Source organism: Scyliorhinus canicula, chromosome 14, assembly GCF_902713615.1.
Source record: "Scyliorhinus canicula chromosome 14, sScyCan1.1, whole genome shotgun sequence".
NCBI classification, from domain to species: domain Eukaryota; kingdom Metazoa; phylum Chordata; class Chondrichthyes; order Carcharhiniformes; family Scyliorhinidae; genus Scyliorhinus; species Scyliorhinus canicula.
Genome location: NC_052159.1, coordinates 32,648,290 through 32,663,470, shown reverse-complemented (window position 1 = coordinate 32,663,470; position 15,181 = coordinate 32,648,290). Strand labels below are relative to the sequence as shown.

The window sequence follows — 15,181 nt, the reverse complement described above, 5'->3', positions numbered from 1 at the left end:
TGATAGACATAGAAGGAGGCCATTCAGCCCATCGAGTCTGCACGGTCCTTGGAAACAGCACCTCACTAAAGCCCACACCTCCACCCCATACCCGTAACCCAACAGCCCCACCCAACCCCTTTGGACACTAAGGACAATTTAGCATAGCCAATCCACCTAACCTGCACGTTTTTGGACTATGGGAGGAAACCGGAGCACCCGGAGGAAACCCACACAGACATGAGGAGTATGTGCAGACTCCACACAGTCAATGACCCAAGCCGGGAATTGAACCTGGGATCCTGTAGCTGTGAAGCGACAGTGCTAACCACTGTGCTTCCGTGCTGCTCTCTTGCTCATCTGAATACGTACTATTCATAAAACAAAACTAGTGCAACTGCACAAAACTGCAATAGTATAAGATGTCCCATGGAACAGAGAGCCATGTAGTTCCCACACTTTCACATAAATCCAAAAAGGAAAGAATGAGAAGGTACCTGACATTTCTGGGCAGTATTTCCTGAAGCTAACTGTCAGCTTATCCGTCATGTGTACTTTTCACATACAAATTTTCATCTTTCAACATCATTAACTTTTCACCCATTACAGTGAAAACCATTTAATTAGAACACCTCAGTGGAAACTAATTCACCTTATTAACTTACCTTCCTCCTTAGCGCTCCAGTCGATTCGGTAATAAAAGTGAATGTTTCATCATGAATCAACTGCTCATATTCATTATGTTTGTACTGCAGCTTCAAGTGACAATCACATCTTTTCTGGTTAAACCTGCATTTACACAAAGGAAATGGGGGGAAATGTGCTTTTTCCCCCCACAGATGTGGGCATGCTGGCTCGGCCTGCATTTATTGCCCATCCATAATTACCCTCGAGAAGATGGTGGTAAGGTGCCATGTTAAACAGCTACAGTTCATCTGGTGAAGGTATACTCACAGTGCTGTTTGGAAATGAGTTTCAGTTTTTTTGACCAAGCCACAGTGAAGGAGCAACGGATATGTTTCGAAGCCGGGATAGTCAGCTGTTCCTCAGCGGCTCCAAACGCAAAGGCTCAAGTCCCCCTCCAAGATTTAAGCACAATCAAGGTTGACACTCAGTGCAGTACTAAAGGAATGCAGCATTGTTTGAGGTGCCCTCTTTCCGATGATGCCCTCTCAGGCAGACCTCAAACATCCCAATCCACTATTTGAAGGAAGAGGTGGGAAATACTTCCTTGTATACTGGCGAATGTTTATCACTCATAGAATCGTAGAATTTACAGTGCAGAAGGAGGCCATTCGACCCATCGAGTCTGCACCGGCCCTTGGAAAGAGCACCCAACTTAAGCCCGTGCCTCCACCCTATCCCCATAACGCAGTAACCCCACCTCTCCTTTTTTGGACAAAAAGGGCAATTTATCATGGCCAATCCACCTTACCTGCACATCTTTGGACTGTGGGAGGAAACTGGAGCACCCAGAGGAAACCCACGCAGACACGGTGCAGACTCCGCACAGACAGTGGCCCAAGCCGGGAATCGAACCTGGGACATGGGAGTCGTGAAGCAACTGTGCTAACCACTGTGCTACCATGCTGCCCTCAATCAACATCACAGAAAAAAATATTGAAGTCATTATCACATTGCTGTTTGTGGGAGCTTGCTATGCACATATTTGCTCCAGTATTTCCGACAACAATTACTAAAATTCAATGGTACATCATCGACTGTAAAGTGCTTTGGGACACCCTGTGGTTGTGAAAGCTTCATAAATGCAAGTCTTTTATTCCTTTATGTCAAGAGTAAGTGCTTTGAACCAATACAAGTTTCTTGAGTTTATCACATTGTCATCATTGTCATTTTATGCATGCTGAATTATAAGTTCTTTGTGCTATTGAATCAGATTCACTGTTTCTTCATTGGTGCCATACAGATGATAGAATTTTAAAAAAAAATTTTTAAATTTAATATACTCAATTATTTTTTTCCAATTAAGGGGCAATTTTAGTGTGGCCAATCCACCTATCCTGCACATCTTTTGGGTTGTGGGGGCGAAACCCATGCAGACATGGGGAGAATGTGCAAACTCCACACAGACAGTGACCCAGGGCCGGGATTCAAACCCGGGTTCTCAGCGCCGTAGGCAACAATGCTAACCACTGTGCCACCATGCTGCCCCACAGATGGTAGAATGACTACTATCAGTCTGAACTTGATTAAATTAAAATGCCCAAGATAGTGGGCAGGAGTCTACTTCAGCCATGCCGGAATCAGGAAATGCGATTGGTCGGAGAATTTGTGGGAGGGCGGTGGGGACCAGGGAGAATAAAATTGGGCGAGATTGTAAAGTATGCATTTGACTCGAATCTACTTTGTTTTCCTGCTGGGCGGGGTAAATTAAAAGCAGGGCTTCTATCTAATTCTCCACCATATGTGCCAGTGTCACTGTATCCAAACTTGATGAGGGTATTTTAACATGCGGTGATTCTGCCTCTGGTTTGCTCTTGCATCTGGGGCCATACCTATACTTTACATCATGATGTCAGTATGGAAGCTCATGGTATGACGGGTTCTGAATTCTTAAAAATTCTTTCACGGGATGTGGGCATCACTGGTAAGCCTGCATTTCTTCTCGCTGCCCTTGCTAAGGTGGTGGTGAACTACCTTTTTGAACCACTGTAGTTCTTGTGTGGTACGCCCACAGTGCTATTAAATACTACAAAAGGTTTGTTAATTGAACGAGACACAAATCAAATAAGTAGTTGAATAAAAGATCTTGAAAGTTATTTTTTATTAGCCTGTTTTCCAATGTATTCCCACATGATAATTCAGTAAATCTTACATGCCTCAGTTGGAATTTAGGAAACATTTCTGATACTTTGTCATGTCTAAAACTAGCAGGAGATGTTTTTATGTAACGAAGGGGTACGTTGTACATCTATTCTAACTCTGCAAGTCCTTTATTTTGCTGACAATCTTTAATGGACGTGAAGGATGGTGATATTTATAATCAAAAATGCAGCTTTCTGAATACCATGCAATCTGAAATATGCCGTTTTAAATACGATCTGATTTTGTTTCTTTCAGTGAGGAACAGATTGCTACAGATCTTGTCCAAAGGGGCGACATTATTAAGGTGGTCCCTGGTGGCAAGTTTCCTGTGGATGGAAAAGTAATAGAAGGCTGTTCTATGGCAGATGAATCTCTCATTACAGGTATGTGTTGATTCTTTGTTTAAAGTATTATTAGGGTCCTTCCTGTTTGTTCCTTTCCAGTCCCTGTTTATTCCCTTATTTTCCCTTTTGATTTTGCTGTTCAATTTTTGAACCATGGATGTTTAATGGACCTGTGGCTAAGGCTAAGCAACCTGTGCCTTCAATTCAAACAGAAGGGCCAAAATGCTGTGCTGTTTTACGCTGATAATTGCAGACTGGCTGACATTAATACTGACTCAATTTGATTGATTGGTGGCCAATGAATGGACCCAAAAGGCTGTGCTCTGTCCGGTAACGTGGCGATGGGATATTATCCAATTGCAATGTTTTATCAGAGCCATGAGGTTCCATTTTAGTTTCACTTTTGATGGTGGTAGCGGAGGTGAATGTCCAGCTGAATCCTGTGGATGGAAAAGTAATAGAAGGCTGTTCTATGGCAGATGAATCTCTCATTACAGGTATGTGTTGATTCTTTGTTTAAAGTATTATTAGGGTCCTTCCTGTTTGTTCCTTTCCAGTCCCTGTTTATTCCCTTATTTTCCCTTTTGATTTTGCTGTTCAATTTTTGAACCATGGATGTTTAATGGACCTGTGGCTAAGGCTAAGCAACCTGTGCCTTCAATTCAAACAGAAGGGCCAAAATGCTGTGCTGTTTTACGCTGATAATTGCAGACTGGCTGACATTAATACTGACTCAATTTGATTGATTGGTGGCCAATGAATGGGCCCAAAAGGCTGTGCTCTGTCCGGTAACGTGGCGATGGGATATTATCCAATTGCAATGTTTTATCAGAGCCATGAGGTTCCATTTTAGTTTCACTTTTGATGGTGGTAGCGGAGGTGAATGTCCAGCTGAATCCTCTCCAGAAAACCGCTGTTAAGCCTCTTAAAGAACGATCCAGCTAACTCTGTCTCTCCAATAAGCCTGTGGGTGTTGGATCCTGAAGGCAGGCCACAAATTGAGAGCAAAATCTGATAAATCAAGGACTCTGTCTCTCCAGAGCAATTGTGAGTACAGGCTGCAAAACAAGGACTGTAATTTACAAACTTATTGCGGATAAAGCCTGCAATTACCCATCATCTGAAGCAAACAGTCTTTTCTCTTCAATTTATATTTTTCCTCCTTTTCCATCCCCCTGTTTTTGGAGAGGCAAATTAAAGTAGGAGTTAAGTACTTTTTAATATTTATCCAACTGTAACAGCTGCATATTTCACCTTTAATCTTGTTAGAAATAAACAATAATTGTGTTTGAACATACATACTTGGTGACTGTAATTATTGGGCAGCCAACGGCCAAAGGTTTCAGGAATTTGTCAAAGAATTATTGGTTAATTCACTTGCGTTGTGACTCTGGGACACATGGGCTGCAATTGACCATGCAGTTACCCTACCCTGGGGAACATCATTTGGGGGCTCTTCCAGGATCTTCAGAAAGCTAGACAGAGAAGTTTGGGTTACAGTGTAAATTAAAAGAGACACCAGGGGCTGCATTCTCCGTTTCAGGGACTATATGCCCATGCCGTCGTGAAAACTGGTCTTTTACGCCAGAAGATCTGGCGTCAAAAGGCCACAGATTCACTGCCTTGCAGGGGGCTAGCAGGCAGCTGTGGCGGAGCTTGCAGCTCCAGCTGCCGATACAACCCCTGCACTTCTGGGTCAGAGGCTGTGCATGCGCACAGCGGCGGCCTCCAGCGGCCGCGCCATGTCCATTGCAGACTCAGACCACGGATCTGGACCGCGGAAATAGTGCCCCCAATCGACCGCGCGCCCAACCCGGACCACCCGCTCAAAAATACCCCAGTCTCGAATGAGGCCCACCCTGCCCTCCGATTGGCCCAGCCATCTCGCGAGTATCCCAAACAACAGGACCAGATTAGATCCACACCGTCAGGAATTCGGCTGGTCGGAGACAGAAAATAGCGGGGCTATTCTCGGGTACTCTCCCGAGTACACCGCTTTTCGGGCGGTGGAGAATCGCCGAACCAGCGCTGGTCCCGATTTCATGTGGGAAACTGGATTCTCTGCCCCGTCAGCGAACACGATTTCGGTGTCGGGGTGCAGAGAATGCAGCCCCAGGTTTGTAGTGATGTAACAGGATGGCTCTGGACCCTGTTAAGTTTTTTTCTTAAGGTGGAAGACTTATCTATGGTTTAACTAAAAGAACTTTGCAAAGACAAGCTAGTCGAATTGGTATGTGCATTAGAGATGGAGGCACCGGCTAGAGCTAAGAAGGTAGAGATAATTGAAGTGATTGAAAAAGAGGAAAAAGAAAAAGCGAGGAAAAAGGAAAAGAGGGGAAAAGAAGAGAGCCTTTCAGCCTAAGATACTAGAAATGAGCAGGAAGCTGCCAGAAGGTAGAGGGGGGCTTAATCCCAGAATGGGACCCAACGACGTTATGTTTAAATTTATACAAGCCTTGCCAAAATTCGATGAGAAAGGAGATCAAAACGTTTTTTAAGGCTTTTGAGAAAATAGCAATCCAAATGGAGTGACCAAGAGAAAAGTGGACATTACCCACCCAGAGTAAATAGATGGTGTAGGCACAGGAGGTTTATGCTTCTCTGTCAGAGGAGTCTAAGAATTATGACACAGTAAAAAAGACTATTCCGGATGCATATGAATTGGTCCCTGAAGTATACAGGCAAAAGTTTCGGAATTTAAGGAGACAGTTGGAACAGACTTATGCAGAATTTGAAAGGGTTAAGCAGAACAATTTTGATAGGTGGGTATGAGCATTGGGCAGCCAAGAGTCAAAGGCATCAAGAGGTTTTATGAGGATTATTGGTTAATTTATTTGTGTTGTGACTCTGGGTCATGCCCAGGGTGTCATAACAGTACATCAAACTTAATATGTGTAGTAATTCAGGACACATGAAGATAAAATTTGAACCTAGTTTATTTTAACTCAAAAGTAAAGGCGCACCGTGGCATGCAACACTTCCCAGCTCAGAACTAACAGAGACTCCCAGTCCAGGTCTGGGATGGTATTTAAAATGCTCAATAACAAGTCCCTGCTGGACAGGCCTCCACCCGTTGTCATGGGAACTCCTATTCCGTGTGCCCCACGGTCTGGGATGGTTTCTAAAAGGCTCAATGATGAGTCCCTGCTGGACAGATCTCTGCCCATTACCATAAGAACTCGTACTCCACAGGCCCCACAGGAAGATCAATGAGTGATCCCTCATTATTTTTGTGAGTGTTATCACATCCCTTCCCCCCCCCCCCCTCCCCTCTCCCCCAAGTCCAAATCCTTCCCCTCGCTCCCACGACACGGGGCCTCCTTCACCGCTTTGCAAACCGCCTTGAGTCCATCGTCAGCGGAGTTGGATCTGGGAGTGTAGAACGGACGGCGGAACATTGCTTCCTCACCGAGGTTCAAAGAGTCGCTGATCGGGGTTCTACCCCATTGTCAGTTTCGAGCTGGTGGTCCGTCACCTCCGTCTCCATGTCGGAGCCTGAGTCTTCATCCTCCTGGGGGATAACTCTTGGGTGTACCATGGGCCTAGTTCCATGCTAGTGGTAGGTTCCAACGATGTCAACCTGCCCAGAGTAGCCTCTGCAGTTGAGAGCTCCCTACTCCAAATATGGTCCACGTGCCTTTTTTTACGGTCCTCTCCTTGGTTTTAACCTTGTATGGCATGGGGCCAATCTTCTCAATACCACTGCCGGTATCCAAGGGGACTCTTCTCCACGTTTGCGGGTATAGACGCTGTTTCCGGTGATCTGTTTCTTTATACCGTTTTTAAACGTTTGTACTGCCCGCTTGGCCAAGCCATGAGAAGATGGGTGATAGGGCACCGTCCAAATATGCTTCATCCCATTGGACTTTGTGAGTGCCTGGAATTCTCCGCTGGTAAAGGGGGCCGCATTGTCGGATATGAGGACCTCCGGTATTCCATGAGTGCAAAATGATTGCCGGAGTTTTTCTATAGTGGTGCTTGGAGAAGCCGGGATGACCCGGGGCTGGTTTAGCTCACTGGGCTAAATTGCTGGCTTTTAAAGCAGACCAAGCAGGCCAGCAGCACGGTTCGATTCCCGTACCAGCCTCCCCGGACAGGCACCGGAATGTGGCGACTAGGGGCTTTTCGCAGTAACTTAATTGAAGCCTACTTGTGACAATAAGCGATTTCCATTTCCATTCCATTGTGGAGCTCCTTCAAGATCGGGCTCTGGTCAGGGCAACAGACAGGATGATGCCATCTTCCACGCTGAATTCTTGCCGTTTGGATAGGAACAACTTCAGGTCCTTCTTAGGGTGTCATTGGATGCCGCCTCTTAGGATCACGTGGCGTAGTTTCACCAACGTGAGATCTTTCTTGGCCCATGTCTGGACCTGCCTGGTGGACAGAGGCTGGGTGTCCATTAAATTCTTGGTTGGGGGGGAGGGGGGTGGGTAGGGGGGAGGGAAGTGATTGTGAGTAATGGTAGATGACTCAGAGCATCAACATTGGTGATGTCCATTCCTGGGCGGTGCTTGAACAAGCATTCATATGCCACCAACGCAGGGCTGAATCCGAGCAGCTGTTCATAAGTTCTTAAGATATAGGGGCAGAATTAGGCCATTCGGCTCATCGAGTCTGCTCCGCCATTCTATCATGACTGATATGTTCCACGTCTGTTACCTATAATGCTACAGACCAAGAGCTGGATTGCTAAGTCAGCCAGAGCATCTCCTCCCTAGAACACCTAGAAGCAGGAGTAGGCAATTTAGCCTCCCGTACCTAAACACCGTCAATGGGATCATGGCTGAGCCCATCCTGGCTCAACTCCACTGTCCTGCCCGTTCTCCATAACCCTTCAACCCAATATCATTTAAAAATCTGTCTAACTCATCCTTAAATTTACTCACTGTGCGAATTCCACAGATTCACAACCCTCCTCAAATCTGTTGTAAATTTGCTACCTCTTATTTTAAGATTATGACCTCTCGTTTTAGAATGCCTCACAAGAGGAAGCATGTGCTCCACATCTACTTTATCCATACCTTTTAGCATCTTGTATACCTTGATTTGATCTTCCCTCATTCTTCTAAACTCTAGAGGGTATAGGCCTAAACTGTTCAATCTCTCCTCTTAGGACAAACCCTTCATATCTCTGGAATCAATCTAGTGAACCTCCTCTAAACTGTCTCCAATGCCACTACATCTTTCCTCAAATAAGGGAACCAAAACTGTGCACAATACTCTAGGTCTTATCAAACAAGTCTTACCAAAGTCTTGTCTAGTTGCAACAACACTTCTTACCTTTATACTCAATTCTTTTTGCTATAAATGCCAACATTCCATTTGCTTTCCTTATTATCTGCTGCATCCGCACGCTTGTTTTCTGTGACTCATGCACGAGGACACCCAGATCCCTCTGTATTGGAGCACCCTGAAGTCTCCCATTTAGATAATAAGTTGCCTTTCCATTTTTTTTTACCAAAATGCATCCACGTTAAACTCCAGCTGCCACATTTTGGCCCACTCTCCTCACCTATCTATATCCATTTGTAAGATTCTTATTTCCTCATTGCAACTTACTGTCAAATTTACTGTGGCACCTATTTTTGTGTCATCTGAGAATTTGGCAATAGAACCTTCTATCCCTCTATCCAAGTCATTAATTTGGATCGTTAATGTAGATTGTAAATAGCTGGGCCACAAGGACTGGATCCTGTGGCACCCCACTAGTTACATCTTGCCATCCAGAAAGATATTTTGATGGCTTGTGCTTCAGTTAACCTCTCCTACCAATGGCCACATGAATAGGAATAAATAAGTCATTACTAGGGACCTGAAGTGCTATTTAAACATATGCTCAGCTTTCACTGTTCCCACCTATGCTGCTGGAGATTTGAAGAGAACTCCTGAGACACATGATGGGATTTACTAGGACACCTTGTTAACACTTCATTAACACTTTTAATCAGTATTTATTCTAAGAACTTAATCTGAAGTGAGTGAGTTCTGTGTTGCGTTACCTTATTTGACACCTTATAGGAGGCACAAAAGAATATGACGCTTGGTCATGGGTATCTTGCTAGGGTTTCTCCTTGGTTTGGAGAAGGAATAGGAGAAGGAATGAGGCCAGGCAGAGCACCAACTACATGAGATGGAGACGTGAGGGCAAGGTGAGCTCCTTCCCCTCCGGACTTCTTCTGCCAGACCTTGAATGCCATGTCAAAGAAGCAACCTGTCTGCCCTTTCCCTCCATAGGTGAGCCATCCGAAAACGTTCCATTGAATGTCAGCCAGCTCACTTCGCATCTTCAGTGGAAATGGATACAACGAGACTGCATATACCATGTCATAAAAATTGTTTCTAATCAGTGCTTGAGTGCTAAACCTGCAGATGTGTGTTTTAGCACCTTCAGGAAATTTAAATCATGATAATTGAAGAGATCTATGCAAAATTTGTGAGGTCTTGCAACACTAAAACTCAGTGGAAATTTTAGTTAAGGGTGACGGCGGGCGGGAGGCAGCCGCGCATTGGAGGGCTCCCTTTCGGGAACGGCATTGTCGGGAATTGACGCCCGGTCCTAGGGGCAGCGAAGGCGGTGAAAGCCAGGAGAAAGCACAGGGAAGGAATATGTCGAGGTCCAGTAAGAAAACAGCTATGAAAACAGCTGAAAGTTCGTTGGGGAGTAGAATGGCCACCGCAGGGTCACCAAGGAAAATGGAGGCTGGAGCACCGGGGAGGCCGCATTGCTTACGACTGAATAAATAACTAAGGTGATGGCTGCGGAATTCAAAAGGCAGTTTACAAAATACATGGAAACAATGAGGAAGGAGATGAGGGAGGTTTTGAGTGTGCTGGTGGAGGAGGCAATTTCCCCGGTGACGAAGGCGGTGGCGAACGCAGTGGCGGAGGTGCGGGAGCAAGGGGAGACGCTGAAGGAAGTGGAGGAGACATTATTGCAGCACAGTGATCAACTTACCTCGATGGCGAAGGAGATGCTGAAGGTGATGGAGATTAATAAGGATCTGCGAGGAGAAATGGAAGACCTGGAAAACAGATCCAGGCGACAGAATTTGAGGATTGTGGGGCTGCCTGAAGGAGTTGTAGTGCCGAGGCCTACTGAATATTTTGCTGCGATGCTGGCGAAACTATTGGGGAGGGGGAGGATACCTCCCGATATGAACTGGATCGGGGGGGGGGGGGTTACAACTCTTGGGTATCTTGTACGGCACTCTTTCAGAGGTTGGACGGCGTTGAGTGTTTGTGGGGGGGGGGGGGGGGGGGGGGGTGGACTCTATGGTGACCATGGGTGGTCCCGGACTCCTTTTTTCTTTTTCTCCTTTGTTTTTTGTTTCCACCGTGGTAGGGTTTGTTTTATTGGATGCATATATTGACAGATGTACGTTGTTTGGGGTGGTGGGAGGGTGGGATCATTGTTATTGTTAAGGGAATTGATTTTGTATTTGTTACTGTTTACTGTCTGTGGGTGGGGTGTAAATTTTGAAGGAAAATGTGAAAATGGAGAATAAAAACATTTATTTAAAAAAAAGAAATTTCAGTTAAACTTCTCGGATGCAAACAAGAATCTGTATTGCCTCTATTTGATTACAATTGAGAGAAACTTAAATCTATTCTCAATAAAGTCCGGCTAGCAAAGGATTTAAAGAGAAGTAACTTATACACAATTTAACTTTCAAAATAATACAGAAATGGTTTCTTGCTTACAGTAAAACAGCTTGCATTTACTTCAAGAGTTAGAGTGGAAAAGTGAAAATATGAAAATAAGGATAGCGAGTAGTTAGATCAAAGTATAGGATGATCCTGGATAAAATGGCCGTACGGACCATCATGTTTAAGGAGAATCTTATCAGTCTTTAGTCATCTGTCTACACCTCTACGTCATCCTAATTGGTTTGGGTTAGAAATACATTTGATTCGATGGTTAACTGTCAATCCTTAATGTGCAACATAAGTTCTGAATGTTTCATGTTTGAATATTTGTGTATGTTATGGAATGCGATTCTGTGCTTTTATCAAGACTGGTTTCTACTGGTTTTCTGCTGACTTCGCTTTATCCATATTATGAACAATGGTGCCTTCATGTTGCTATGGTGCTTACTTCGACCTTGATCTAGATTACTGGTACAGCTCATTTCTTAATGTCCATCTGACTTTGAAAATATGTTCATCAGGACAATAGCTTTTTCATTTTGCTTAGTAAAAATTTTGTTTTTATCTCCAATGAGTTTATGCATGTGTCCGGCTTTTTGTGTCTCTGTTGAAGCTGTGTGTTTTGTCATGACCTGAGGTTATGAGTGCTGAAATCCTCACTTTAAAATGGGTATTAAAACTGCATCTTAATATTTACATTAAAATAGCATTTTTACCTATCAGATCTATCAGGAAATAGTTAATTCTATCAATAATCATTAATTAGCTCCCAAATTCCCGTACCAGCCTCCCCGAACAGGTGCCGGAATGTGGCGACTAGGGGCTTTTCACAGTAACTTCATTGAAGCCTCCTCGTGACAATAAGCGATTTTCATTTTCATTTCATTTTTCAAATTGTTGGTTGAGACCAGACTTTCAAATTGGCTTTGTTTATTGGCACTGCATCCACATTGCACCTGATTTCGTCCTTTCATCAAAATATTTCCATAGATAACAACATTATACAGGCGAGCTAATTAAATGAGGATAGCTGGGGCAATTCGAGCTCGCAAGACTGAGATTGGTAATCATTTGTTACGTACGTAGATAAAGGTATATAGGGCTATGGTGCACAAATAGAGTTGAGGTACAGATCTGTATGATCCATCTGAACAGTGGAACAGGCTCAAGAGCTGAGTGGATGAATCTTTTTCCGATGTTCCTTTTAAAATTGCACCACAAGAATCAACATTTTACAATGAAAGTAACCTGTCCAATCTTTGTGTTCCAAGAACCATCTGCAGTGTAAAAATTATTGCAATATACTCATCTACTATTAGAAGTTACTTAATTTGAAATTCTGGATAATGGTGGATTGGGTTGCACTGAGAAGTACTTTTATGCCAGTTTAGTGCAATTACTGTGCTTAATTAGAATTTTCCAATAACTCGACTTTTCGTTGGTGTCAAAGTGACTTTAAGTTATCAGGAGTAGACAATTATTTTCATTCTCAAATCTCTAATAATTGTGGAAAAGTACTTATCAATTTAGCATTGCCCTTACGGGGTGTATTCAACCTACTCAACTATTTTGAATAATATTATGGACGATTTCTTTTGGATGTGTATTAGTCTACAGATTTGTTCAGTAAACATAGCTTGGTATTTCAATAGCTTGGTTAGCAATATAATCAAAAAGACAGAAAACTTTCAGTATATGGTTGTTAATAATATTTCCAAATCCCTTCTCCTTATTCTTACTAATGAAGATTACTTCATAATTTCTGGTTCCATTACACCTTGCACCCATTGAAATTCATTTGCCATTTTTTACCTAGCTTTTAATAGGGAAGGGATGGTATTGAGTTCACAGAAGCAGCCACATGGGAAGCACTGGGAAAAAAGGTTTATTTACAGAGATGCAAAAAGACTATGTACACGGATCCCGGAAGGGTCTACCTGCCCGGCTCACACTTGGGCCGGGTTTATATCCTCTGATTTCCTCTCCCGCTGATAAAGAGGATCCGTTCCTCAGCAGGGAAGCCCGTACTCCACGAGACTGACGGGGAGACTAATTGGCCCAGCCCCATGGGTCCAGTGTGGGTTACAACAGATGGTCAAACAGAACAAAAACAAAATTGAGCTTCAGGATTTGTAGGTGTAGACCCCATTAAGATCACGATACAATAATGGATGAAGACCATTTGACTCATCTTAATTCATCCACTCAGAGAGATCCACATTTTCTCTTTCCCCAGCACCCTAGCCCCATTCCCATTGTAGCATCCAGCTATAAAATAGGAAATGCTGGATAAACTCAGCAGGTCTAGCAGCATGTGACAGCAGGGTCATTTAGACCCACAACGTTAACTCTTTTTCTCCAGCGTGCTGCCAGACCTGCTGGGTTTATCCAGCATTTTCTATTTTTATTTTAGGTTTACAGCATCAGCAGTATTTTGCTTTTATTAGTAGTACCCAGGTATTCTGGGGGAGGGCTGTTTCTGCTACGCTATCTGGTATTTTGCTCACTTGCCCAGACAGGTCAGGAGAGCGAGTTCAATTCCCAGTACGAGCTGAGGTTATTCATCAAAGCCCCGCCTTCTCAGCCCCTGCCCTTCGCCTGAGGTGTGGTGATCCTCAGGTTAAATCACCACCAATCAGCTCTCCCCCTTAAAGGGGAAAGCTGCCTATGGTCATCCGGGACTATGGGGACTTTACCGTACCTTATCTGGTATATTATTTCACATATTTTTTGTGTGTGTGAAGAAGCATTTCCTGATGTCTCAAATTTACTTTTTGCAAGATTGAACCTGACCCTCTTTGTGCTTTTCCTGAATCATAATTTAAGATACTATTGCAGCTAAATGTTTCAAGCGCCTCCAGCACTTGAATGTCAACCTTGTTTCTTGATGACCAGTCATGGAAAGGACTGAAAATTACTAACTTTATTTTGCGTTATCATCTTGACTTCATTTTTACCTTACATATGTGTAGTACAGGATCGTGAAGTATTGAATTGAGAACACAGATTCACACTGTACATAATTAATTTCTGATTTTGTTCTTGCAGGGGAACCTATGCCAGTTGTAAAACGAATAGGAAATACAGTGATTGCTGGTTCGATTAATGCACAGGGTTCTCTGCTTATTCAAGCTACCCATGTTGGTCCAGAAACAACATTGTCACAAATTGTTAAGCTGGTAGAAGAAGCACAGACATCAAAGGTAGACCCATGATCCTTGCTTTGTGCAATTAAGCAAGTTATATTTATAATCATTTGATAGTGCAGCATTTGAGTATTGCACCCATCAGAACAAATACAAGCATGTCAAATTTCAAAGGGAGGAATAATTTCTACGGCATGTGAAAAGAGTGCGACTGATTGGCAAGTCTACTCTGTTTGGTTGAGGCGTTACCATAGAGAATGCACCAAGTACGGTTGCCCCACACTTGTTTAATTCAAAAAAGGTAATGTGCACAATGCCTGGACATATTCATTTTTCTTGCAACGGACAAGTCCCTGTAAATGAATATATGTAGTTTCTCGCAAACATAAATGAGCCACATTACAAGCCCAACTGATAATCCTAAATTGGTTGTTTTGTGAGGGCCACGAAGAATCCAGCACAAGTTTGTAGAATCGAAAAGAAATAACTTTATTTACAATTACATATATACAACTGCAGTACTCCACCACTGCTCTCTCCTCTAGCTGATTCCACACTGGCCACACTGGTTCCACACTGATTTAGCACAGTGGGCTAAACAACTGGCTTATAATGCAGAACAGTGCAAGCATTGTTCTGCATTAATTCCCATACCGGTCTCCTCGAACAGGCACTTGAATGTGGCGAATAGGGACTTTTCACAGTAAATTCATTGAAGCCTACTTGTGACAATAAGCGATTATTATTATTATTATTTATGCAGGTGACTCTGCTAATGATTTCTTCGCACTCTCTTTGGGGGAGCTCACACTCACTAAGGATTGTGGGATTGACATCAGTTCCCAGCCATTAATAATCTGGCAGGTTATAAACAGGTTGTTTGTGTAATTCTTTTTTTTAAAAATAATTTTTATTGAAATTTTTTGAAACATGTATAACAACCGAACAATAATAATAACAATAATAAACACCCCCCGGACCCGTAACAACACATATCACGAACCCCCCCCCCCAAACCCAATGTTTGTGTAATTCTTAACACACTCTGGATTGTTAAACAAGTTCTATCCAATGACAGAAATTCCCCAGTGCATTCCCCAAGACAATGCCTAGACCAATCAGAATCAGCTTGCCAACCAATTAGCACCATTTTCTTATGCAGTACAAATTACCCACCCATTATAGAACCTATTCAATTTTCATTTGCTGTACAGGGTGGACATTCCGCCAATGAAT

At 43.4% G+C, this 15,181-nt stretch overlaps 1 protein-coding gene across 1 annotated transcript in view; it reads left to right on the top strand.

Moving 5' to 3' along the window:
* Positions 1-15,181, top strand: part of LOC119977551 (copper-transporting ATPase 2-like) — a 141,613-nt gene that overhangs the window by 87,115 nt on the left and 39,317 nt on the right. Inside the window, exons 10-11 of the mRNA XM_038818623.1 lie at positions 3,061-3,188; positions 13,848-14,002. Coding sequence (XP_038674551.1) covers positions 3,061-3,188; positions 13,848-14,002 — 283 coding nt within the window. The remainder of the gene's footprint in view (positions 1-3,060; positions 3,189-13,847; positions 14,003-15,181) is intronic.